General features: G+C 38.2%; 1 protein-coding gene across 1 annotated transcript in view; it reads right to left on the bottom strand.

Moving 5' to 3' along the window:
* The window catches only part of WDR49 (WD repeat domain 49), a 180,291-nt gene that overhangs the window by 10,345 nt on the left and 146,403 nt on the right, over positions 1 to 23,543 (bottom strand). Inside the window, exons 17-18 of the mRNA XM_054701116.1 lie at positions 21,658 to 21,767; positions 19,733 to 19,879 (exon numbers count right to left, since the gene is read on the bottom strand). Of these exons, the coding sequence (XP_054557091.1) occupies positions 19,733 to 19,879; positions 21,658 to 21,767 (257 nt within the window). The remainder of the gene's footprint in view (positions 1 to 19,732; positions 19,880 to 21,657; positions 21,768 to 23,543) is intronic.

The raw sequence follows: 23,543 nt of genomic DNA, 5'->3' as shown, positions 1-23,543 counted from the left end.
GGATATTAGCATATGATTATGCAATGCATTTTAAAAATTCATAGGCATTCTATCTATTTTATTAAAGTGAATTTGATATGTGTGACTGGATATATGAATATATTTTGAGCAAGATGAACCTAATGGTTCTGCTGCACTCTTTTTTTTTTTTTTTTTTTTTTTTTGCCACAGGTGGCTAAAAAGAATAATCCATTCTGTGAATCCCTTTTGGAAACTTTCCTATGTAATTGCACCAATAAATGATTCCAGTGGGAGAAAACGTGAAACCTAGTTGGCTTTTTTATGTCCGCTGTCATCTGAGTTGGTATATTTATTTTTTTCCACCACCATTCCTCAGACTCTTTTGACTCCTTCTCCTATCCCGTCCTCTTTGTTAACCTCAGAAACTTCACTTTGTTTATTAGTGCTTGCTAGTTTTGTTTTGCAGCTAAATATGCATTTTGCCTGGTCAAATTGTCTATCATAGAAATGTCCAATACTTGTCTTTGTCATTCTGTAACAGGGTGGTCCCCAGGAAAGGGGGAGGTTCCCTGCCCCACCCAAGGGAGGGTGGAGCTGAGCAGGAAGAGGAGAAGCTGCAGAAGAGACTGAGGAAGGAAGCAGGATGGAGCAAGGAGACCTGGAGGAGGCGCATGGAGCCTAGAGACACGTGAAGAAACTGCGCTTGTCTTTTGGTCGTGGACTGGGTGACACAGATGTGGGTGAGACCCGTGGGGAGGTGACAATGGCAGCTTTTATCTTGATGTTGATTTTGCTCTTTTCCTTCCGGGCTTGTCCAGTTGTTTGTGACCCTTTTCTGTGGGTCCCCACTGGAAGATGCTTTAGACTTGTAGCAGGCTTTGGGGCCTTGTTCTGGGCCAATCCCATTTGGATGGACTTTTACCCACGAGGGGATGGGTAACTCTGGATGTTTCATTTAGAAACTAGACTAGAAACTAGAAACTAGACTCTTTGCCTTACCTGTATTGTTTCCTAGTTTTATTAAAGTTCCTTCCCATTAAAGTCTCCTATGTTTTGTGCTGATGTGGCGGATGGCAGAACCCATTTAGAATAGGCAGGTTTGCAGGGTTTGGGCTGACCCTCTCCCTGTCCTATAACAATTCTGTCTTGCTTTATTACATATAACTCCCTCGAACTCCTTTCATTTTGCTGTAACATATATTTTCTTGTCTGTTTAAATGTACAGTTTATCTTAAAACACCCTCAAGTACCCTAATAGGTGCTAGCATAAAAATATTAAGCCTCAAACTTCTTGCTTTAAAGACCCCACAACTTACACTCTTAGAGAGTAATTAGATTAGAAGGTGAGAAACAGTGAATACATATGGATTCATCAGGTCACATACTTTCTTAAAACTTCCTAAAAATTTACTCCTGAACATTTATCCCAAATCCCTGGTCTATCTACATGTTCTCACATCCCTGATATTGTACTCCTGTCCAACCATATGTTGTTCTGATTTCCATCTCTCATTATATTCCACTGATATATCCTTGGATCATTTCAATCTTGTTCTTATTAATGTAGCTCTATACTTCTGGTCTTTATCCTACAATATATAGCCTCCGGTTATTTGTGGGACTGCTTCTTCTTATGTTTCATGATTCAGTTAAAAGAGTAGAAGGACTTTCACTGATGTTCCCTCTAGGCACATTCTATCAACTTACCTTGTTTATTTTCATATCTCTGATCAATATCACTACTCAAACACCTCATATTTATTTACTTATTTACTGTCTTTCTCTCCTTCAAAGAAAGCATAGTCCTTGTCTGCCTTTGTACAGCATAGACTCCTATCACCAAGAATTGTATCTGGCACATGGAAGGTGTTCAAAAATATCCTTGCCAAGTGAATGAACAAATGGCTGAAGAAATCACTAGATATGCAAAGGAGTAGCTCACTCTTCATATTTGGAATTCTTGCATTCCAAAGATATATGGGCCCTATAATGGTGATAGAGGTGTGGTTTCCCAACTTATGATCATATGTCCACTTCCAAAACCCCAGTTCAAAAAATTAATATCTAATGCTATTTTTAATATTACTTTTTTAAAAGATTTACTTATTTATGCATACAAGAGCTGGGGTACAGGCCAGAGGTATGGGGTAGGGGGTGAGAGGATTCACCAGAGGCAGAGTGGAGAACAGAACAAGCAGATTGACGGAAGTACACTGCTGAGGGGCGCAGCAGGAGAGTCAGGAGAGGTCTGCTGCACCATATGGGTTGCTCCCTGGCTGGCTGGGGGATCAAATTCGTGCTGCAGTGGCTGCGGACAGCTTCATAGGTTGTGTCTTAACTCCTTGAGTCATCAGGGAGGCCCAATATCTAATGCTGTTGATAACCATTTACATTCACTATTTCCTACATAGAAAGACAATTGGATTTATCCATTCATCACTTCATTTTATAATTGGCTGCTGACAAAGTTTGTTATAATGATAACAAAAAGGTGTTTTAAAAGAAATGAAAATAAGAGAGGTGTCGGTCATGAAACTATCCAAAATAATTTCACATTGTCATTATGGTAAAATAATTCACTGATTTTAATAAGGCAAAGTTAATCTTTTGTGATCTCATCATTCCTTTGTCCTCTGATTGATGACTAAATAAATGTAAGAAGAAGAAGAGTGGCAAACCTCAAAAATGACACCCTGGCAAGAAAAGATTTGGCAACTATATGTATAAAACATAGCAATCATTAACTATTGTTAGTCTATGAGTGTACAGTATTGTAAAAACCTTTTTTCTAATTCATATTCCCCATCCTATTCTGAGGTTTCTAGATAAGAACTGCCCAAACGTTAATATGTATAAAGATCACCTGGAAATCTTGTTAAAATAAAGAATCTGGACAAATAGGGACATAGAAAAGTATTCATTATCACTATCAGGAAATGAAAATCAAGACCACAGTGATATACCCACTCAAACCTGTGAGAATGACTCATACCAAAAAGACCAGACACAATAAGTGCTAGCCAGGATGTGAAGAAAGGAAAACCTTCTACACTGTTAATGGTAATGTAGAGGGGTCCAACCTCTATGGAAAGCACTATGGGGGTTTCTCAGAGGGTTAAAACTGATTTGCCATGTGACCCAGTAACTCCACTCCCCAAAAATTCGGAAACACTAATTCAAAAGGAAACCTGAACTCCCACAGTTATTACAGCACTATTTACAATAGCCATACTATGGAAACAACCTGTGTCCCAGAACATATAATTGAATCAAAAAGATATGGGATTCGTGTGTATGTGTGTCTGTGTGTGTGTGTATATATATATATACACACACATATATACGGTGTATACACACACACACACACACACTCACATACCATATAGAGAATATAGAGATGCTAAATAAAGTGCCAGATAAAGACAAGTTTAAAAGCTAGCACTTGAAAGCTGACTATAAAAATGAAGTACCTGGAATGGGAGGGATGGGGAAAGGGTGAGAGCAGAGTGAAGGGAGTACAGTGGACTATAGTGGTGGGCCATGGGTCATTTGGTAGCAGACGCACTATGGTAACTACACCTGATGGGAGAATCCTATACATCTAAAATACCAACATAACATAAGCCAACATTTCCTCAATTTAAAAAAATAATAAAATAAAATACGGAGTCTGATTCAATCAATCTGTATCTGGGCCTGTGATCCCGCTAATATGCTCCAGATTATGCCCTACTAAAATCCACTCCCCACGTTATGACACCAAGATTATAACTGCTAAATCTAGGCTCTAGATCAATATTGTCAATCTGCCATTCAGTTTCAGCTTTCATCAAGCAACAATCAAGTAACAAAGCACCGGTAGTTAACAGAGTGATGTAAATGATAAAATGATTTAATTGTCTTCAATTGACTTTTAAATGATGGTGGGTTTGCATATGATTCATGGCTAATATATCGGATAGTGCAACCTTAAGGCAATTTGATTCCCAAATTTAGCAAACTGTTTCAGGAATGTTTTTAATTAAATTCCTAGAAGACCCACCAAATATTTAAATAACAGTCAGAATAAATGATAGTGATTTGAAATCTGTTGAGGTTTTTTTTTAAGATCTTACTTTTTAGTTTTAGATTTCCATTATGTTGAAAGGAAAATATAGACATTTCTTATATATTCCCTTCTTCCCTACACACATAGACTCACACATAGTTGAATCTACATTACATTAATATATCATAAACACCCAAAATTTAGCTAAGTTATCTCTTACAGCTGAACATTCTATGATTTATATCACTCATTATTATATCAGAGTATTTTCATTTCCTAAAATAGCCTCTGTGTTCTACCTATTCATTTTTTTTTTGCTCCCTTCCTGACAACCACTAATCTATTTTTGTCTCCATAGTTGGAATCACACAACATTTGTCTTTTCAGATTGACTTCTATGACTCAGTAATATGCATTTATGTTTCCTCCATGTCTATTCATGACTTTTAGCTTACTTTTGTGCTGAAAAATATTCTATTGCGCGGATGTACTATGGTTTGTTCATCTATCACTTACAGATGTACATATAGAGATATATATTGTTGATACATTGTGTGATATGCATTCGGAAGTGAAAATACTCTGATATGATAATGAGAGATATAAATCATCATTCTTTTGTTCACCAAGTATTGGCAATTGTAAGTAAAGCTGCTATAAACATCCATGTGCAGATTTTTGTGTGGACATCAATTTTCAAACTCCTTTGGGTAAGTACCAAAATGTGCATTGGCAGATAGTATGTTAGGAGTAAGTTTGATTTTGTAAGAAATCACCAAAATGTCTCCTGCAATGATTGTCTGATTTTGTATTTCTACCACCATCAGATGAGAGTCCCTATTGCTCCTCAGCCTCATCAGCATTTGGTGCCGCCAGTGTTCTGGACTTTGGCCCTTCTAGAAGACTTATACTGGTCTCTTTGTTGTAATTTGCATTTCTCCTTTTACATATGAGATGAAGTGTCTGCTCTTAAAAATGTTTTTCATATATTAATGACTTGTGTTTTATAGGCTTCAAATTTTGAGCAGTGTGCTGTACGAGTATGCGAATGCGTGCGCACAAGCTAGTAACTTCTAAGGTGATTTGATGCCATAATATAAACAAGACATAAAATAATAGGGATTCCTACTTCCAAAATGTCTCAGAATTTTGTCCTCATCTAAATGTCTAATTACCTAAAATTTTCTGTATTGAATCATACATAGCAATCTCTGATTTCACTTTAAATGAATATATCCATAAATGCTTTCTTCCTGTTTTAATTATCTGTTCATAATATCAGTAATTCTTTCTATTTACTAGTACTAGATTTAAGATTATAGTCTAAAGCAAAGATATACTAAACTAGATTTACTAAAGCACTACATGTAATGCTTTTCACCTATATTTTAAGAACTTTATATACTAATTCTATATTTCAATAGAAAACTATCTCTTGTCTCTGTAATCAGAAAATGCTGGACTAAAGCTGCCTGTTGCTGCCAGAAGTCAACTAAACAAAGACAGGAATTGAATCTATAGCATGCATTTTATTGTCAGAAAACCAGTGATCTGAGAGAAGCTGGGGAGGGGGCGTGTAACGTGGGGACGAGTATAGTACCTCAACAACCTGCTCTCTCATCTCAAGCCAGCATGTTTTTAGTGAACTAAACAATCACAGTTAACTGTAAGCAAACCTCCTGCCACAACAGCCTATCAGGGTTGGTGCCCTTGTCTATGTCATGTCCCAAAGTTTGTTGCCTCCTTGGTCTTCTTGACACAGTTACATCCTGTTTTCCTAGTGCTGGGAAAAACATTCTGTTTTCCTGATGGCATCACTGAGGTTGAGTGAATATGCAAACTCCATCTCATTTATTAGGGTTTTAATTGATTGATTGGAAACCCCTTTTTTGAAACTCTAGTTTCGATACCGACCTGCAAATTGGATTGGATACTTACCTTACACAAATTGTCATCTATTTGCAAATTTTGGTTCTTCCAGTTTGCTTCAATAACTGACTACACTCCCCCAAACTAACTTTTACAGTTTTTCTCATACTTGACTAAAACCAAGAGCTAAAAACTAACACCCCCAACTTTTTTCCAAACCTATGCTGCCAACCTAGCAACATATGACTTAACTGGTTTGGTAAGGGACATCCACCACAAATTCCTGAGAATCTCTTTAGACCCTGTTTTAACTTACCCAGGAGGTTTATGACAATGTGTGATAGGTGTTTGTCTAAAACAATAGAGTAAGGACTAACAATGTTCAATTTTACTGAGTGCTCAGCCCGTGGAAGTAAAGACTGTTAAAAAAATAGCCCCCACAGAAACAGATAACCATAAATGATCACTCTGTCCTATTCTGAGCTAGACCCTCTCTGTCCTTTGAAATCCCCATAAGATTCATTGCCCTGCCTGAATAACAGCTCAAGCCTCCTTCCTGTCCTTTATTATGTTCTTTTAAATAAATAGTTTCCTTATCATAATAGTCTGAATAATATCATCTCTTTAATTATCCCATGCATTTTGTCTTTGGCAGAACAACAACAAAACAATTCACCTGAGATATCACAAATGCAGCCTTTTCTCTACACTACAAGTCTTAAAGATTTTAAAGATACATTGTGTATAGATTCTGGGGAATTTATTGGCAAAAACTGATCCAGAGACACTTCTAAGTAGTTTCCAGTTTTTTGAATAAGGCATATCAAAGAAGGGGTTTCAAGCTGTTTGAGAGCCCCTGGGAATATCTTGGAAGCAAAAGAGAGAATGTGATAGATGTTTCAACTTGAAAAGGAAAGAAAGGGAATACAAAAAGGGCATTAAAAACCCAGTAGGTAAGACTAAAAAGTCACCTGGGGATTAGGAAGTGTTTGAAAACTGTCCCAAGTTCCAAATTGATAGTTTAGAACATTGAAAGGAAGTCTGGCAAAATGCCTCTCATCATACAATTGCCAAATAACCTTCCACACACTGTAATTATTGAGTTCACAGGAATGTGTATAAAATGCAGAGCAAAGATTTAAGGTAGACTCTATAATGATAGTGTGGAGGGGGAATATATTGGTAATTGAGTTTTTTTTTAAGTGCTCTTTTGTAGGAAAAGTTTTTAAAATTCAGCAGCATCATCCTAAAAAGGAGATGAACAATTTTAAGTGAAAGTGATAAAAATAGGTAATATCATAGAAAAATGGCTGGTTGTAGAAATCAGCATAAGAATGGACTGCCTGAGACATATAATTTTCAACACTATTTGAACAAGGGGCTAGGTGTAGAGATACTTATAATGTGGATTTCTGAAATATATATATATACATTTTGTCTAGTCTTCCATCTTTTACTGGCCATGTGAGCCTAGATAAGTTATTTAAACGCTTTATGTGTATACCACAGTCTATTCCACAGGTACTTCATATAGAGAATAGGGACAGTAATAACTCCAATATCATAGAGCGGATTGGTGGAATAGTAACAAACTTTATCAATAAAGAAAATGCATAAAACTCTAAATTGAATCAAACTATGCTAAGTGCTTCACAACGGTCATTTCATTAAATATACACAGCAACATTATGGGGATGATAACTAATATGAAGCCCATTTTTAGCTGAAAGAAATTGAAGCACAGAAAGTTTACTTGACCTTCTTAAGGTCATATATCTAGATAGTGATAGAGTCTTGATCTGAAGTCAGACTTATGCTTGAAATTTCACACTTGCACCTTCATTGCTTTGAGTATTCTAAGTTTTACCCCCTTTATATGTGGCGATGTCTGCAAAAAACAATTTATAGCCATTAATATCTTATAAATTAGTAGGAATAATGCCTGAGATTGCAAAGTTTATGAAATAATGTAAAAGGTCAGGAGTGGATAAAAAAACAATAAGGCAAGATAATGATTTCCCAGTTATCAATGTGATGCCACTCATCTCCAGATCTACTCTTGACTGTCTGCTCCATAGTAGTGAACTAGGGTCTTGACACATTTCTACTTCGCCAGCTTGTATGATCCTGAGCTCTGTCACTAGGGGACACAAGAAGGACACTGGAGGAGAAAGAACTCTTTCTTCCAAGGTAGCTGCACTCCTCTCAGCAGGCTCCAGCAGTGTGGTGTCTCTGTTATGAGGTGCCGGCATGGCTCTTCCTGTGCTGAACTCCTACAGGGGTTCTCTAGTCACAGAGCCCTACAATGTAGGTTTTGCTTCTCCACAGCCCAGAGTCAGCAGCTTCCCTAATCACCCTTTCAAGCTGGCTTTGCAGCAAAGAGCACCTGTTTGGTACCACCCAGTGAGAGGCTTTCCATAATAGGCCCCAAGGCAAGAGAAGTGAGAGTCACCAGTGTGACTCCTCCCTGTGAACAGCCCTGGTGAAAAACCCCTCCCACTCCCCCCATGGCTTTGCAGTGAGTTCTCTGTGAATGACTTCCTCTCCCACCCCTAAGGGAAGATTTCTGGAAAGTTCCAACTTGCTATCCAGTGAGACATAAATAACCCTTCTCCAATAAGTTCTAGTTTCTAGCCCTGTGCTGAGTAGGCACCTTGCTCTTTAGATATACTGTTCCCATGTTCTTTAGAGCTCTCTTCACTTTTTACTAGCCCATTTTCAACAGTGATGATATATTGCATCTAAAATCAGAGGAAAATAAATGGACTTAAATATAAAATGAATTTTTTATTTAAATATTTTATATAATTCTTACATATTTTTTCACTTTGCACAATGTACGCATTTTCATTTTGGTTATATTCCCCATACAATTGCACTTCCCCCCTTATTTTGACTCTAGCCCTTCTTTTCCCCTAAAATGAATCCTAAAACATTAATCTCGGTTATCATTACTCCAGTTACCACTCATTGCCTTTTCCTTCTACTTTAGTCAGTTGTTTTTTTGTTGTTGTTGTTTTTGTGTTGGTATATCCCACAGGTACCTCCAGCTCTGACTATCCTGAGAACTAAATCTCAACTATCTTTTCCTCTTATCTTTCCTCTTTCAATGATCATTTTTTACATAGTTTTCCAAGCTAGAAACCTTTATTTGTTTGTTTGTTTGTTTTTGTTTATACATGCACTGGGTACAGTCAGAAGCGCCGGAGGGTGAGAGAATTCACCAGAGCCAGAGCCGGGAGCAGAACAGGCAGAAGGACCGAAGTACACTGCTGAGAGGAGCAGCGGGCGGCAGGAGAGGTCTGCGCGCCACGTGGGACCCTCCCCTGGTGGCCGGGGAGCAGCCGGGGATCGAACTGGCGCCGCAGAGGCCGCGGGCAGCTTCGTAACCCAGCGCTCAACCGCTGCGCCACCGGGGAGGCCCCAGAGTATATATTTTTTAAATTCTATTTCCTTAACATTTGTCAAATTAATTACTTCTTTCTTAAGTTCTCTTTAAGTTCAAAATAACAACAGTTACCATTTAATTAATGCTTACTACGTGCCAGACATCACACAGAACTAACTCATACAACTCCATAAAGCAGGTATCATTTGTCTTAATAATTTATTTAGAAATAAACAACTAGTAAAGGACAAAATAAGCATTCAAAATAAGGTAGCCAGCTGCAAACAGGAAGTTCCTGTTACTAAAGTATTCTGCTTGAGTCTAGTCCCATTTTAATGCAGCCACTACACATTTTACAGAAAGCTTTCTAAAATGAAAATCTGGTCATACCACTTTCCCATTTTAAACATTTCAGCAGGAATTTTATATCTCAATAAGACTGAATAGGCAGTGGCAGGTCATCATTTTCATTGCACTAGATAGGGAAAAAAAAAAAACAGGTCAACTACAAAAATGATATTTTTAAAGCCGTTGGAGAGCTATGGAAGCAAAAATTAGCAAATTAAAATTCCAGAGATGGTAGAGCCTGTCTTAGATGAACTTAAATCACTAAACATTTTCTTCACTATGGAGATTTATCATGTCTGGGCATTGCTAAGAAACAGATCTGCCACATATAGAGAGATTCTTCTAAGGGAAAGTACAATGAAAAGTGATTTTGATGGGTATGTGGACTGGTGTGACTTATTGGAATCTAGAGAAATTCCCAAACTATGACCAATATTTTCCACAGGAATGGACTTGAGAGAAAAAGCAATGCTTCCTGCAGTCTGAGGTACTTATTAGTCAATATTCTCCAAAAGGGAGCGCTCTAAAATAAGACTTTTGCAATCAGAAGTAGACTAAATTTAATTAAAGTTATAACAACACTGATCAAACTCAATTCTTAATTAGACTAAGATGACCAGCCCCTCATGCTTTCTGCCCAATTAAGGTAAGGGTGAACTATCTTTGGGAGGAAATAAGATTAATGGTAGTATCTACAGATCTTTTTTCCAATATTTATACAATAAAAAATCATACAAAAATTATAGCATTTGAAAACTAGAAGGAAAATGTGATCAATAACCAAGAGAAAAAAATAAATATAGAAACAGATCCCATCCAGATATTGTAGAGACTTTAAAATAATACTATTGTATTATTTTAATATACAATAATACTATTGTATTATTTTAATATAATAATACTATTGTATTATTTTAATGTAGAGACTATAAAATAATACTATTGTAATTAAGCTAAAGAAAACAGAAAACGGGGAAAAGGATGAAGCATGAGAAATTTCAACTGAGAATTAAATTTTCAAATGCACACTAGAACTGAATATGTTTGTGTATATATATTCATTATGTATACATAAATATAAAAATCTGAAATTGAGAACTCATTACTTGGGTTCAAAAACAGACTAGCGAAAGACGGGATTAGTGATTATAAAGAAAAGTCAATATAAATATCCAAATTGAAACCAAGGAGAAAAAGAAAAGGGAAAGAAGAACATAAGAAACATTTGTGATATAATGAAAGTTTAACATATGTCTAACTGCAATCGCAAAAAGACAGAAGAGAGCAGAAATTGGAAACAAACCGCATTTGAAAAGATGATGGCAGGGATTGTCCAAAAGTGAAGAAAGGTACAGTCAAAAATTCCTAGCAACTCCAAGAATATAAATACAGAGAAAAGTGTATTTATTCACATCATGATAAAACTGCTGGAAACGAAGAAAGAAAAATTCTTAAAGTTACCAGCAAACAAAAAAAAAGACAAAAAAGGGTTTTGCCTGTTGTTAGTTCTTGCTTGGTTCCTTTAAATAACATCCTCTTAAAAATATTTTAAGCCCTAGATATTTAATATCTATTTACTATTAACATGATTTTCAGGCAATAAATCGTTGAAACAATGGAGTACAAGAATAGATGCAATTACATATTTGAGTTAAAATAAATATGAGAATTTAGTATATAAAAAATACTGTAGAAATTCAAAATATTCTAACAGCGGGATGAGAGGAGCATTGACATATTTGCGCGTGTTTTCTAGCAGAGACACTCAAAGGAAAGGAAGGATAGGCAGACAAGGTAGATAAGAGGGCCAACCTGCGAGGAGTCCTACAGCGCTGTTGCTGTTTTGTGTGACTCCAGCCCCACTGGGAGGCAGCGCAGAGGTTGCCATATTTGTCTCCTTAACTGCAGATCAAAGTAGATGATGACCCTTTGCCACTGTTCCTTCAATGAAAGAAATTATCTGTGCAATATTTTCCGTTCCCCTCAAGTACACCGCAGGAGGGAGACCCTCCAAATCTGCCACATGGTGTTTAAAATCTTCTTTAAAAAGATTGGCAAGGGAAGTGGGTAATATATTGATCTCATTGGCTCTTTCAATTAATATATTACCCACATCTGTAACCTCCATCACCATGATGATATTGCATCCAAAAATCCTGGTTAGGAAGCTTGGCTGGTATCAGATCACATATGAGCACAGTCAAGGTGTTCATGATTGTGGTCCACAGAGACAGGAAGAGGCAACACCTGGGCTGCCAACTGTCAGGGGGGTCTTTCCCTTGGTGAGGCTGTTTTGTGCATTGACACCCATGTAGGGGCCCACAGGCTGCAGACAACTCTGTTCAGTTACCAGCAGTCTCAGACCCCAGGAGCTGTGGTCCAGGGCCCAGGGCCACGCCCAGTACAGCCTGCAGCAGTGACCCATGCAATGATGTTATATTTAAAGAGTTGAAATACAATTTAAAAAATAAACACTGTATCTAGAGTTTTAAATTGAGTGAAAACGTCCTTCCAAAACCAAAATAAAATAAACACGTTTTTCAGACACATAAATGCTGGGGAAATTATTCACCAGCAGACCTATACTATAAATACTGTAGGAAATTCTTCAGACTGAAAGAAAAAAAAGACCTGTTGTCACAAGAAGGCATAAAGAGTAATCACTAAAAGAATAATGCGAACAGAGGCCTCCCTGGTAGTGCACGGGATAGCTTCACCACTATGAAGCTATCGGCAGCCACTGCAGCAATATGTTCAATCCTTGGCCAGGAAGCTGACCCGCATGGCACAGCTGACCCCTCCTGTCTTGCCAGCTCTTCCCCTCAGCAGTGTATTTCAGTATATTTCAATCTGCATGTTCTGCTCCCCACTCTGTCTCTGGTGAATTCTCCCACTGCGCCCCCCCCCCACACCTCTAGCCTTCACTCCAGCTCTTGTATGCATAAATAAATAAAATAAATGTTTAAAAAAATGGAATAATTCAAAATACGTGATTAAAATATTCCAGTTATTTCCATTTCTACTATAATAAATGCCACAGTCCTTAGCAGAGTACAGGAGATACTCCATGAATGAACTGACCCTCATTTACATGTCTGGCTTTAATTCAATTCTTGCCCCTTCTAGAACAGTGCCATTTGGAAATAAATGTAGCATCTTTATCACACCATTTTACCCATATCACCTGGTATTTGCATGTGCTATTCCTTTGCCAGAAATATCATACCCTTTTTCACTACCTGACTCATATCAACTTAACTTTTAATAACCAGCTCAGATATAATCTACTTTCCCTGAAAATTCCACCAGAAGGTAGAGGAACTTGGCAGGTTATGTCTTTTGGGAATCTGGTGGTGGCCAGTGGGATGGCCAAAAGCAGCCTGTGTATGCCCAGCAGCAAGGCAGAGGAGAAAAGCCAACTGAGAAGCAAAAGCTGGTGCTGATGCTAAGTTGAGAAGCCCTGAGTGGCTGGTAAGCAGCCTGAGTATGCTGAAGACCAGTGAGTCTCGTAAAATCACCTGTGGGTGATGCCCTGCTCGTTGTCGACTGAGGGTGAGGAGCTGAGGAATGTAGAGTTTTGGAGCCCAAGCCAAATGTAGAGTTTGGATCCCCGACCCATGTGCTTGTGCAGTGGGTTGGCCTGAGTGCAGGGGTCTGCGAGTCGCATTGGTGGCTATGAAGGCCGAGTGTTGGAGCGACTGCAGACAGAAACCCTGAGGGTTGGCGATTACCCCAACAGAATAGAATCACCAATCCCAGAGCGAGTGCATCCTGGGGGTGGATGTGGTGTGTGGCTTGTAGCCGAGACTACAGCCAGAGAAGGCCAGGAAGCCTGACGGGACCTGGCGTGTTACAGTAGATGCTGTGAGTGGTTCCCCTCCCTCGTATGAGCAGTGCCTTCGGCAGATTTGGTGGCTCATCTGCTGGTACCAATAATTGTCTTTTGCCAATAGGTTGGGGCCCTGCCTGGATTTATTTGTGTTCTGTTGTATTTTGTTGTTATATTGTGATGTATTTGCTTTTGTGGGCCATGGCTGCATTGTTTATGTTTGCTAAGAAAATTGTATATATGAAGACTATATGGCAGAAAATCCTGAGGGGGTGGACTGTAGGGTAAAGAAAATGTCAGGCTTTTCTGCCCTCCTGCCGTCAGGACAGATGATGGATCTTTGCAGAAAACCCTGAGGGGGTGGACTGTAGGTTAAAGAAAATGTCAGGCTTTTCTGCCCTCCTGCCGTCAGGACAGATGATGGATCCTTGCAGTCCTGAATGCATGCCTGATGGCAGGCACCTGGAGTAGGGTGTGGGCATAAGTAGAAGGGATTCACCTGGGCTGAGACTGTGCTTTTTAAGGGCGGCGTCACGGGGATGCCAGCAGAAGTCAAAGAGAAGCCGAGCAGAAGCAGAAGAGAAGCCAAGAGAGAAGCAAAGAAGCAGAAGCAGAGAACGCCAGAGAGCCCAATTGAGTGAAGATTTGCTGGAGGCTGGGAGGACTGCCAGCACCCCTGCCTGCTGTGTACCTGGTAATCCCAATAAAAGCCTGCAAAACCACTGAGGACTCTGACTCCCCCTTTACCCGGTCAGCTGGATCAGAAAACCTGCACTGTGTCCAGGCCTGCCTTTACAATAGTATTCCATTGTTTATATTCACCACATCTTGATCTATTCATCTGTTTCAGTGCATTTATGTTGTTTCCATATCTTGGCTGTTATAAATAGTGCTATAATAAACATAGGAGTGTAGATTTCCCTTTGGATTAATGTTTTGTGCTCTTGGGTAGATTCCTAGTAGTAGGATAGTTGGGTCATATGGCAGATCCATTTTCAGTATTTTGAAGTATCTCCACATAGTTTTCCATAGTGACTAGACCAGTTTATATTCCCACCAACAGTGTAAACAAGTCTTTTTTCTACTCCACGACTTCTTTAACACATGCTGTTTGTTTTGTTGCTGTTATAATATGCGTTATTTTCACAGGTATGAGATGGTATCTCATTGTGGTTTGATTTGCATTATGCTCACATTAAGTGATGATGAACATCTATATAATTTTTTTAAGGAGGTGATATAGACCATTTAGACAAGTTACTCAATTTTTTTAAGATTTATTTATTTATGCATACAAGAACTGGGGTATAGGCCAGAGGTGCAGGGTGTGAGAGGATTCATCAGTGACAGAGTGGGGAAGAGAACAAGCAGATTGACTGAAATACACTGCTGAGGGGAACAGCGAGCGAGACAGGAGAGGTCTGCTGTGCCATGTGGGTAGCTCCTTGGCTGGCCAGGGATCGCACTGCAGAGGCTGCGGATATGTTTATAGTGCTATGCTTAACCCCATCAGCCACCAGGGAGGTCCAGTTACTCAATTTTTAATTGTTCTCTCATTTTCCTTCAATGAAATCCTTTGCTAATTTAATTATCTGGCTCATTGTTCACTTTTTGACTAAATTTAATTGAAGTCACTGTCAAATTTTTCACCCTTTCTCCTATCACTTTGGTAACCATTAATTTTTTTCTTTTTTATGGAAGTTCAAATTTTTATTTTTTTCTATCATTTGCTTGTAATTGTTTTTAAAGTATTTATATTCCACAAATGAATGAAACCATCCAAAATCTGTCTTTCACTTTTTTTTTTTTTTTGGTGGTACCCTCGCCAGTGGCCAGGGATTGAACTGGCGCTGCAGAGACTGCGGGCAGCCTAGCAACCCAGTGCTCAACCGCTGCGCCACCAGGGGAGGCCCTTTCTTTCACTTTTTGAATGATTTCACTTAACATAATTATCCCAAGGTCTATTCATTTTGTGTCAAATGCCAACATTTCACTTTCTTCACAGCTGCATCCTTTATTCATTTATTATTTCTAGATTTTTTTTGGGGGGAATCTTTTGATTTCTCTAAGTATATTAACATGCTATCTGTGAATAGTGACAGTTTTACTACTCTTTTCCAATTAGGATTCCCTTTATGTTTGTTTGTTTGTTTTTTTCTTTCCTACTTTCTTCAGCTAGGACTTCTAAAACTATGTTGACTAGTGGTGATAGTGGGCATCCCTGTTCCTGATCTCAGCTTTTTAACATTGAGTATGATATTGGCTGTGGGCTTCTCATATGTGAATTTTATAATATTTACGTAGGTTTCATTGGAGGGCTTTTTCATAAATAGATGTTAGATTTATTGAATACTTTTGGGGTATCTATTGAGATGATCATGTGATTTTTGCTTTACTTTCATTGAACTGATGGATAGGCATTTTTTTTTTTTTTTTAAGATTTATCCATCCATCTATACAAGCACTGGGTACAGTCAGAAGCGCGGGAGGGCGAGAGAATTCACCAGAGCCAGAACGGGGAGCAGAGCAGGCAGAAGAACCGAAATACACTGCTGAGGGGAGCAGCGGGCGGCCGGAGAGGTCTGCGTGCCATGTGGGACCCTCCTATGGTGGCCGGGGAGCAGCCGGGGATGGAACCACAATGCAGAGGCTGCGGGCAGCTTCACAACCCAGCAATCAACCGCTGCGCCACCAGGGAGGCCCGTGATTTTTATATGTTGAACCATCCTTGCATTCCTAGAATGAAATCTACTTGTTTGTGATGGACAATTCTCCTGATATGTTGCTATATTCAGTTTGCTAAAATTTTGTTGAGAATTTCTGAGACTATGTTCATCAAAGATATTGGTCTATATTTTCCCCTTCTCCTCCTCCTTTCTTTGTCTGGTTTTGGGATTAGGGTAATGTTGGCCTCATAGACTGTATTGGGGATATATCCTCCCTCTGTAGTATTTTTTGAACAGTGTGAGTAGGACAGGTTTTAGAGCTTCTTTGCAGGTTTGATAGAACTCACTGGTGAAGCCATCTGCTCCTGGGCTTTTGTTCAGAGGTATGCTTTTTTATTACTCTTTCAATGCTTGTAATTGTACCATTTCATCCTGTTTTAATTTAATATGAGTTAAAGAATATGATCTCATGTGTTTCTGCAGCATCTGTTGTAATTTCACCTCTTTCATTTCTAATGTTATTGACTTTTTTCTCCCTTCATTTCTTCCTAACTATAGTTAATGGCTTATCAATTTTGGTTTTTGTTTGTTTGGTTGGTTGGTTGGTTGGTTTTAAAGAACCAACTCTTGTTTTCACTGATCCTTTGGACTATCTTTTTTTTGTTTTCTATTCCATTAATTTATACTCTAATATTTGTTATTTCTTGGTTTCTTCTGTTTTTTGAGTGCTTTTTTATTCATTTTCTAGTTTCTTCAACTGTAGGTTTACACTGTTAAATTGAGATCTCTCATTTTTTAATGTGGGTCTGTATAGCTATGACTTCCCCCACATTACTGCTCTTAAAGCATCTCATGGGGTCTAGTAGCTCGTCTCTTTTCATTAGCCTTGATATTTTTTTTTTTGTCTTGATACTGTTTATATCTTCTTTGATTTTTTTTCGTTGACCCAAGAGTTGTTCGAAAACATATTGTTTAGGGCCTCCCCTGGTGGTGCGGAAGTTGAGCACTGGGTTGCGAAGCTGCCCGCAGCCTCCGCAGAGCCAGTTCCATCCCCGCCTGCCAGGTGAGGGTCCCACATGGCGCGCAGACCTCTCCTGTCACCCGCTGCTCCCCTAGTGTACTTCGTAGGTCTGCCTGCTCTGCTCTCCTCTCTGACTCTGGGGAACTCTCTCACCCTCCTGTGCTTCTGACTGTACCCAGTGCTTGTATAAATAAATAAATAAATCTTTAAAAATATATATATATTGTTTAGTCTCCACATATTTTGGGTTATTCTAGGGTTCCTTTTATTTCTAGCTTTATAGCGTTGTATTGTATGATGATGCTTGATGTAATTTCTTTATTTGTATATTTTCTGAGATTTGTTCTATGTCCTAGTGTATGATCTATTTTTGAGAATGTTCCATGTACACTGGAGAAGTATATTCACTCCTTTTAGTATGGAAAACTCTGTAAATGTCCAGTAAATCCATCTGTTGTAATACTTTCTAATTTTTTATTGCTCTTTTTACCCTTTGTTTCTCTCTAATTTTACTGGGTGGCCTAGCTTAGTATTAATTTATTTGTTTCTTTGTCTGCAGGTATCTATTCTGGATTTTTGGTTAATTCTTACTATGGGGGTTATACTTGAATTTCTAAGGTATAGGTCCTTTATGAGCTGGTGTATGCCCTCTGATATTTAAGTACTAGCGAATTCTTGGCTGTCAAGAATTAAACCAAGAATTTAAGTCTTTTAGGATTGTGATCATTTCCCACCACTCTCTTCTTGCCTGGAGAGAAATCTGGGGAACTCTTAAGTTAGGATCCCTTATAAGCCTTTTTTTTTTTTTTCTCACTTCCTGCAAAATACTTTCTTTGTCATTGTCTTCATTTTTAAATAGCACATCAGGACCTAAAACACAAAACATTCCAAACTAATTCACTCTGATTCACCTCTACTGATATCTCACCATGAAATAATCTCTTAACCAACTTGATATCACTTGGACATCTGCCCATCTTCATCCCAAATGTGACATTCTTCACATTAATTCCTTGATTTGGAGTTCCTTTTCTCCTCTCTCATCCTTTGAAGTCCTTTTCATCTTAAGTCCCAGTCCACTTGTGACTGCAACACTGAATTCCTTCTTCTGCTCCAGTCAGAGTTAATCTGGCATCGTCAGTGTCACTTCCACAAAACCTCACATGTGGAGTCATGTGTTATATATTCTACTTCCCTCAGTAGTTTGGATCTGTCTCTCCTAAGTTGGTAGAACCTTTTAAAAAGGAGCTATATTCACTTTCAGAGAAGACAAGTGAATAAAAATATTTAAATTAGGGCAAAGAAAAACTGAAGAAGAATATAAAAGATGAAACATCATTTAAAAATTATATAGAGGGCCTCCCCAGTGGTGCAGCAGTTGAGCACTAGACTGCGAGATTGTCTGCAGCCTCTGCAGAGCCGGTTTGATCCCCGGCCCCCCACAAGGGTTCCACATGGCGCAGCAGACCTCTCCTGCCATGCCTGCTGCTCCCCTCAGCAGTGTAAGTCAGTCTGCCTGTTCTGCTCCCCTCTCTGTCTCTGGTGGGTTCTTTCACCCTCCCACGCATCTAACTGTACCCAGTGCTTGTATAAAATAAATAAATCTTTAAAAAATATATATAGAAATCATGGACACATTTTATATGAATTAATTCAGGAGAAAAATTTCTCTCTGAGAGTATTTCCATCCAGTCATCCACTCCCTCATCTCTACATACACATCTTCTTTTCACAAAAGTAGAATTCATCTGTGACTGAAGGAGAATTTTTCTGCTGCATAATAGATATGATCCCTCACATCAGCAAGCACTCATATCACTGAGAAGAAACATTTTGCTGCCCTCACTGTTTCTCTCACAGTTCCTTGTTTGCCAGCTTGTGATAATTCCATGTCATCTATCTTTTTGCCTCAGTTCTGACTCATTTCTCCAACTTGGTTTGCTTATATATACACATTGTGTGTCTGCACTACCCTAACTCTCTGGTTATGAGGGCCCCTCTTTACATATAGGATTTTCAAACAGAAATTCATCAAATACTTACAAACTCAGAAGCCCATAACTGTTAGAAAAATAAAACACTACTTTGTACATCTTGCTTCAAATTTTCAGAGATCATTCACTTACATTTTCTAAGCTGCCTTGTCTAATTATTGTATTAATTTTGCACAGCAGTTGGAAGTCTCTAAGACAATACAGTTTGAGTAGCCTCTATTTATAGTGTTTCACATGAAAAGAATAAAATGAATTGTTAGAGATTCTGTTCTAAAGAAGTCTTAGGATGTTCCTTTCTCTGGTACCAGTTTTGAAAATTAATATTATTTGTGGAGATAGGTTCTCATGCATGGCAGACTCATAAAACATATTCACATCATTCTGACTTCAGAAAAAATAAAAATTTACTTTTTATATATTTCAGCCTGATGGCTGTCCTTTCTGAGAGTACAGATGAGCAGCTGAGCTATAAATCTTAACAGTCATATCGCACTTAATTTCCTTGCAATCTATATGTCAAACAAGTGTTACTGTCATACTTTTCTGTTTTGATTGGTTGAGTTTCCTAGGGAGGGATGCTGGAAATGTTATGATGGCTGAGAACTTACATTCAGAAAATGATGGAAGTTCTGAAATTTGGGGACATTCCTCTTCTGGCTCTTCCCTAAAATATTTCTCAGGGTCTAGAAGAAATGCTGGTTTATTCACATCAGGCAGTTCTTTCAGAGTTCCAATGCTTAATGATCTAAATGCACCTTTTCAACAGCAGGTTTTAGTGGAAGAGAAAGAAAAAAAAGTACATAGCATTAATTTCTCAGAAAGATCTAGTATATCCCCAAGTTAACTTTTTTAAATTTAACCTTACTATTACTTGACTCATACAGCTGCAGTGATCAGCAAGCCCTATAAACACAGCTGTGCAAGATAAATCCATGGGCCTTTTATTCAAAGAAACTAAAAAGAATGCAAGACTTTCCATTCATTCATTCTTTATTTTGTATTTTTTTGCTATTTTCCCTTAAAAATGAGTATTCAGCAGTTTTGGAAAAGGTCCAGTTTCTCTTTTATCTACAGGAAAATTGTATTTTTTGTGAAAATGAAATTTTTTTTTTTTTTTTAGTGTTTAACAACGCATTTGCAGGTACTTTTTTTATTTTGATAAAATGTAAACTAGAGCTGTTTCATTGTATTTGTTATGCACACAGTAAGATGATGCAAAGAATAGCTCTTTCAATCATGCCCTTAAAAGCCAAGTCTTTCACAAAGTGAAAACATTTTATTTTTGCTTCAGAGGATAAATGGATAATGAAATAGAAGTCTACAAAAGTTTAACACAAGATGTGATGTTATGTTTGTTTGTTAGCTCTGTCTCACTGGTTTTCTGTTATCATGATGGCTCAGTATCGGGGGTGTGGGGGTGGGGGGAAGTAAACTGATGCATATTTAGCACCTGACATGGAATAAGTCATGTGTAGTGTCGGGTCATTCTCAAAACTTTGCAGGCATCAGACTTCCTGGAGAGCTTGTTAACACATGAAATTGATATTCAATGCCCTCATCTCAGAAAAGGTAAGGTGAGGATGGGACCACAGAATTTACATTTCTAAATTCAGGTGGTTATGATGCTGCTAGACCAGGTAACACACTTTGAGAACCATTGTGTCATGGTAAACCAAAAGAAATATTTCTACAACCTATAAAATATTATTGTGTCTTTCTGACAGATGAGGGAACTGAAGCTCTAGATGATTTAATGGAGTTCACATATCTGGTAAAAGGCAGACCATGGACTTGTGCTCAATTGCTGTTTGACTCCAAAGGTTATGTTCCAAAGCATAATAATAATAATAACAGTAACAATAGGAATACTGATACTGATAAAAACATTGAGTTTCTATCATATGCCAGGCACTGTCCTAAGAGCTTCACATATAGTATCGCATATCATCCTGACGAAAATCTTATGGATTATATTTGTTTATAAATGTGCATTGAATGTTAGCAAACAGTTATCATTTGACAACAAATTTCATCAGAAATTCTAAAACTATATATATGTTCTATTAAAATATAATGACACCTTGAACATAAATCTAAAAATGATCATTATACAATGAAGTGTTAGGAATAATTTTCACTCCATTTATAAATAATACACTTCTGTAGAATGACTTTTCTGTTTCAAATAATTTTTTTTAATAGTTCTTTTCTTCGTTAAGCAAAAACCTAACCAATACATTGTTCATTGTGACTTTAGATTTCCTGAGGGCAAAAACAGCTTTTAGTCATTTTAAATACATGTGTTTCTTAGACACTACACTTCAGCCACAATTTGTGTGTTGTGCAGCCTTGAATAAGTCATATTCATATCTGAGTCTCAATTTGCTCCTTTGTAACACGAAGATCCCAGAACCTTGCCTTCACATCAATTAAGGAATGCCAAAATTCCTGGCATAAGAGTAGATATTTGTCATATTCATACCAAGGTGTAAAATAATAACATTACAAAAATATATCAACAGTGATTACTTACTAGATGATGCTTGTATAACTTCATCTTTGAAAAGTTTGTGTGTTTTTTTCTTATCAATGTTTCTTCCCTTATATTTCATAACTAACTTTATGCCTTCTAATGGTCTGACACTGAAAGAAAATAATTCATGCTGAAATAAAATATTAACCCCAAAGGATGACTAGATACTTTGTAGCTATAAATACATACTTCAATTTGACAAAAAAAAAAAAATAATTTACTCTATGGACCTAAGAAGTGACATTTGTCTATACCAATCAAGATATATCTTTGAATAAAATGACTGCTAGATTGATAATAATATAAAAGGATGAGAGGCCAATAAGCTAGTTAAGAAAAGACCCTGTCCTCATAATAAGTAGCAGTTCAGAAAAAAAATCTATGCAGAAGAAAATTTCATAGAAACACAAACATATTATCCTTGTCCTGTTTGTAAATTCCATGGACTAATCAGAAGTAAACACCAGTGGCATATGTCAACTGTTCTTTTTTCCAGTGTTAAGAAAATGTTCACAATGCAAAATGTTTAGTATTTTTAAGCATTTCATACTTAATTTTCAGTTTTAATCTATGAAATAGGACTTTATCAATAAAACATAGGGAGTGAAATCACTTTCTACCTATAAATAATTCAGTCAGAAAAACAGAAAATCATATCAAATACATTTAGCATTCATTGTCATATACCTCAGCCTCAGCAGCTTCAAGTTGTGTGGTCAAAAATCATTATTATTCTCTTGGGAGCATCAGGTTAGTAAACATACCTATCCTCTGCAAAATTGAGGAGTGTGGGCCTCCCTGATGGCACAAGGGGTTAAGCACTGCACTACAAAGCAATCTGCAGCCTCTGCAGCACGAGTTCAATCCCTGGGCAGCCAAGGAGCAACCCACATGGTGCAGCCAGCAGACCTCTCCTGACTCGCCCAGTGCTCCCCTCAGCAGTGTGCTTTGGTCAGTCTGCCTGTTCTGTTTTCCGTTCTGTCTCTGGTGAATCATTTCATTATCACCTGGCCAAGGTTGTTTTTGCCAGGTTTCTCTGCTGTAAGATTACTTTTTCTCTTCCTTTCTATATGCTCCTCTTCGGAAGCACCTTTCCAAGTCCATGTTTCAGGAGAAAAGAGGAAAGGAATAAACACTATATTCTTTTTTTTTTAAAGATTTATTTATTTATGCATACAAGAGCTGGGGTACAGGCCAAAGATGTGGAGGGTGAGAGAATTCACCAGAGACAGAGTGGGGAGCAGAACAGGCAGACTGACTGAAATACACTGCTGAGGGGAGCAGCAGGCAAGTCAGGAGAGGTCTGCTTTCATCGTGTGGGTTTCTGGCCAGCCGGGGATCGAACTTGTGCTGCAGAGGCTGTGGATTGCTTCATAATGTGGTGCTTAACCCCTTGCACCACCAGGGAGGCCCAACACTATATTCTTAAGAAGGGGATCATATTGAAGCAGGGATGTATGGATGCTATAACTGTCCAAGGACAGTGCTCAGTAGAGGAAGGTCACTGTCTGAATTCTTCATCTGTGCGCACAATTGTTAAGAACACTCAGGTTCAGGGAACAATATTAATGAGGTTTAGTTAACAGGGTAAACAAAGAGTTACAAGTGGCCATGTATCTCACCCCAGATAGAGCCCATAGTGTCCAGGACAAAAGGCTGCTTCTCCAAGATAGCATAGTCCTGCCAGCTAGGGCCTGGAGTGCTTGGCAGCTGGAGGGACCCACAGGAGGCAGCTAAGACCATGCCACAGCAGCCTGCAGCAGTAGTCGCAAGATTGGGATAAACAGCAGCGAACACTGAAGCAGACAACAGAGGCCGCAGCACAGGAAATTATGATGGACTATCCGAGAAGCACCTCTTCATGAGCCTTTGGTCCACATCAACAT

This window comes from Talpa occidentalis, unplaced genomic scaffold (genome assembly GCF_014898055.3).
Source record: "Talpa occidentalis isolate TD23 unplaced genomic scaffold, MPIMG_talOcc4v2.1 talOcc4.4, whole genome shotgun sequence".
NCBI lineage: Eukaryota > Metazoa > Chordata > Mammalia > Eulipotyphla > Talpidae > Talpa > Talpa occidentalis.
Note: the sequence above shows the minus strand (reverse complement) of the source record. Positions and strands in the feature narration are given on the sequence as shown.